The 4,013-nt window shown below is 33.6% G+C and overlaps 1 protein-coding gene across 1 annotated transcript in view; it reads right to left on the bottom strand.

The window, feature by feature from the left end:
* The window catches only part of SLIT2 (slit guidance ligand 2), a 344,129-nt gene that overhangs the window by 121,095 nt on the left and 219,021 nt on the right, over positions 1 to 4,013 (bottom strand). The window contains exon 6 of the mRNA XM_023533952.1: positions 2,189 to 2,260. Within this exon, the coding sequence (XP_023389720.1) occupies positions 2,189 to 2,260 (72 nt within the window). The remainder of the gene's footprint in view (positions 1 to 2,188; positions 2,261 to 4,013) is intronic.

The following is a 4,013-nucleotide window of genomic DNA, read 5'->3' as shown; positions in this document are numbered from 1 at the left end:
AAATCAAACTCTGACCCTTATATATCCCTTTGAGACTTCTTTTAGGTCCTCAGAAGAGTTTTCAACAGTTTAGATTTTTTTATTTTAATTCCATGAACTATAAAATGTCACTCTTTGGTATGTTTATGATAGTGGGTCTTGCTAAAGACACCTTTTAGATATTTTGCTATCATGACAAATAAAATGTAGGAAGTGATGGTGTTTTTATGACTTTACTGCTTCTGCAAAATAATATTAGTTTATAACAAATAAGCAAATGAATAGTTACTGCATTTGTGCTTTGCACATAGATTTCTCTCTCTATATACATATAAATATATAGAGAGACGTAGAGAGAGTACTTAACATATACTCATTATATATACGAATTATTCCATATCTAATAAGTATTTAAGCTCATTTACTTAATAACAGAGTACTTTATTGAATTTTACTTGATTCAAAACCCTCAGCAAAATTTCCATAAAATGACTGGCATCATTCATATTCCTAGTTAGGAGCACTGACTCAGGAACAGTGATTTTTGGCTTGATCAGCTCCATTCAGTCACATAACACTTGCGGTAGTCTCCTCACACACAAAGTTTGGTGGCACCGACTATGGTTTTGACATCCAACTACTCTCATGAAATAGTTGTATCTGAATTATTCTGACACTGGAACAGCATCAGTCAGCTTCATATATTAAAAACGGTTCTGGAACACAGTTTAAAAAGTGGCCTTATAACTATAATGTGTATGATAAGCACTTCAAATATTTTTCCTATAGAAAAAGTTAGACTGTTATCAAGACAGAAACAAAGGTGATTTCTCATGTGGCTAGAAAACAGTACATAGTCTTATAACACAATTTATCTCAATCAACTTATTCTTACATAAGTTTTTAAAAACGATTAATAACAGCACATAATGCAGCTAGAAATTCTAGCCAATTATTCACAATTAAAACCAAAATCATATAGAAAATATTGCTAGTCCCTCTCGCTCTCTGCCTCTGAGAGGAGACCACTGCTCTGTCTGTGGAGTGTTACCGCTTTTCTAATAAATTTTTGCCCCTAAAAAAAAGAAAATATTGCTAAAATAAACCATTCCAGTTGAAACTTTAAACTTTTTTTCAGTATTACATCCCATTCCACAAACTCAGTTTATAAAACAATGGAATATTCTTTCTTTCCTGGAGGATTTCATGATTTCTAAATAACTTTTATCATATGAACTAAAATTTCAAAAACTCTTAATATTTAGTTCAATTTTGTAGATCTGAATAAACTGAGTCAGAGACAACTTATAGTATAAAAAAGTATTTTATTCAGAGGAGGAATTTGTAAGTATATTTAAAAAGCTGGAAATGTGAATCTTTGGTAAAAATTCCAGAAATAATTAGTCACCGTAAATGGCTTTAGTAATTCTAGTTTTCATTAAAACTATTTTTATTACAATTAATAATTTCATTAAAATTATTTTACTAAGTCAAAGAGATAACTCAGTTACCTCCAACCAATTATGTCAGCCACGTCCACCCAGCAGGGAAAGAGAGGATGCCAATTATAATTCTAATCTGTGGGTTGTGCTTTACTAAGTCAGTTGTAAGGACTTTAAAATGGACTTATGTTCTGAACTGTCTGTGCAAATAGCAGCCCTTGGAAAGCTCCTGTAAATGATAACTGCACGAATGGGCAACTCATTAAAATTAGAAAGTAGATTTTGAAATAACCTTACAAAGATGACATTATCTGGTTAAAAGTGACATCTTAAAATGAGAAAATGTCTCCATTGCACAGCAACTACAAAATACACCGACATATCAGCTACTAAGAGGTTTATGTTTTGTTGTCATTTTTCCTATATGACTGATGCTATCTTAATATTTAGCAATTCTAGGAATTCTCACAAATCCTGTGAATGAGAATATTTTATTATAAGGAGAAACGCTTCAAGGACAATATATATGTGAACATGTGAGTGCCCTTCTTAAATAGAAAATTTTACCTAAACATACAGATACGATACGCAAGGTTTTACACACACACACACACTTGGACTCCTCTTTTTTTCACTCTGACGATTTAAGCTATCTCTTTAGAAGACCATTTGACACTAGGTTTTAAGCTAGCGGATAAGCTTGCACATTAGCACTCCCCAGACACAAAGCTCCCTTTAAAAGAGTGAGAGAAATAAGCGGTACTTACAGCACTTCCAGATCCCGGAGAGCCCTAAATGCCCCATCTTCAATACAGCTGATCTGGTTGTAATCCAGTTGCCTGTTAAATAGATTAGAAGAATGTATGTAAAAGGCCGAAGACCAGCAGGGTTAGGGGAGAGGAAGTGTCCTGAAGGGTCTAGGAAGCCCTGGCTGCACTAACTGAAATGCTCTCACGAACACACTCATCTGCTCAAGAATGTCACGAGCCATTCTGGCCTCAATGCCGCCACTGAAATCTCTTTTTGTTCTGAACTGTCTGTGCAAATAGCAGCCCTTGGAAAGCTCCTGTAAATAATAACTGCACCTTATATTAAATGCCATAGGAATGCAATTTCATTACATCAAGAAAAGCTATCCATTAAGAGCTTTCAGCGTCATCTTGCTGAAACAATTTCATTAAGGTAAAGGACTGTAAATCACTTAATGTCACATGCACCCCCTCAGTGACCTAACAGAATCCATTTATCAGAGAAGCCCAGCTGCATGTTAATTTCACTATCCTTGGCAAGGAAGAGCGAGACTACTTTTAGGTTTTCTCCTTTTAAAAGCAGTTTTCCTTCGAGAACTCCAAGTCGAGAAAGAGAAATGATGTCCCACATATCTTCCTGCCATTCCCCACCAGGAAGCTAGCAGTTTTTCTACATTAAGTTTGACTATTCTCATAATTTGCATTGTTTATCATTATATGTGAATTCTCCGAACTGTAAATACGGCATACTTTTCGGTTAAGGAACTTCTCGAATTATAGTACTCAGAAAATAAGTTTTTAAAGTATTAACAAATTTTTAAAAATTTGCTTTTCTCCAAGATGCTAGTTTCAGTCCCAAATACTACAAAATATATACTGCAGCAACGTCGTTGAAACACTATCTAAATCTACAGTAAAAAGTTTAAAATCTGTAACAGCTTTCCAAATAACACAAAATTCCAACAAATAAATCTCGTCTGTAGTTTAAGTACTCATTTGTTCAAATTCAAAGATGAAAAAAAAGCTGCTTCAAACTTGGTTAAGTCTACTTTTTCCTGCTGCTTGTTTTTGGAATTAAAATTTTTTTATTCATGCTAAGGAATTGACTTCGTTAAAATGAAGAGCTAAGTACTAAATCCTATCTGTCCTATCTGATTGTTATTTTTGTTTGTTTCATTTTGTTTTTACAAATAAGCAGTTGTTTAAATCGATTAGTTTGACACAGTGATATTATTATTCTGGTAAAGAAAAAGTATTTAAATGTTTCACTTGAAATACACATGGAATGTTTGATGAAATAGTCAGATGAGTTGTCAGCTCTACATGCAATATACAGGGGTTAGGCTATGATCCCAATGAATCTCGCCCTTGTTTCAAGTGTGGAATTCACCAAAAGGGCTAATTCAACATCTGAGGTCTGTTACTTTAAAAAAGAGAAAAAAAAAAAAGACTGTTTAAACATTCCCATAGAATAGCTCTTTCTCTCATAAGACTACTGAATAAAGGTGCAATGATTTAATCCAGAGGGACCTCTTCCTTACTTTAGAAATTATGTACATAGAGAATGTCTCATGAAATATACATCTCATTTTTAAGAAGGTCTCTAGGGAACACAATCATACACGGGACTACCTTGATGTCATGCAAATGATACAATCTAGGACATGTAATACAAGAAAAGGCAAACCCTGGAGAAGATACAATTTTATTACTTTTATAAACTAAAGCTTTCTCCCAAATAGTAGCTACCATCCATGCTACTGTAATTAGCCTAAAGCATTTCTACTTATTGGGAAGTAATGCAGAAGTATAATTTTATTTTCTAAGAAGACTTTTAAAGCCT

Source organism: Pteropus vampyrus, unplaced genomic scaffold, assembly GCF_000151845.1.
Source record: "Pteropus vampyrus isolate Shadow unplaced genomic scaffold, Pvam_2.0 Scaffold5, whole genome shotgun sequence".
In the NCBI taxonomy this organism is placed as follows: domain Eukaryota; kingdom Metazoa; phylum Chordata; class Mammalia; order Chiroptera; family Pteropodidae; genus Pteropus; species Pteropus vampyrus.
Note: the sequence above shows the minus strand (reverse complement) of the source record. Positions and strands in the feature narration are given on the sequence as shown.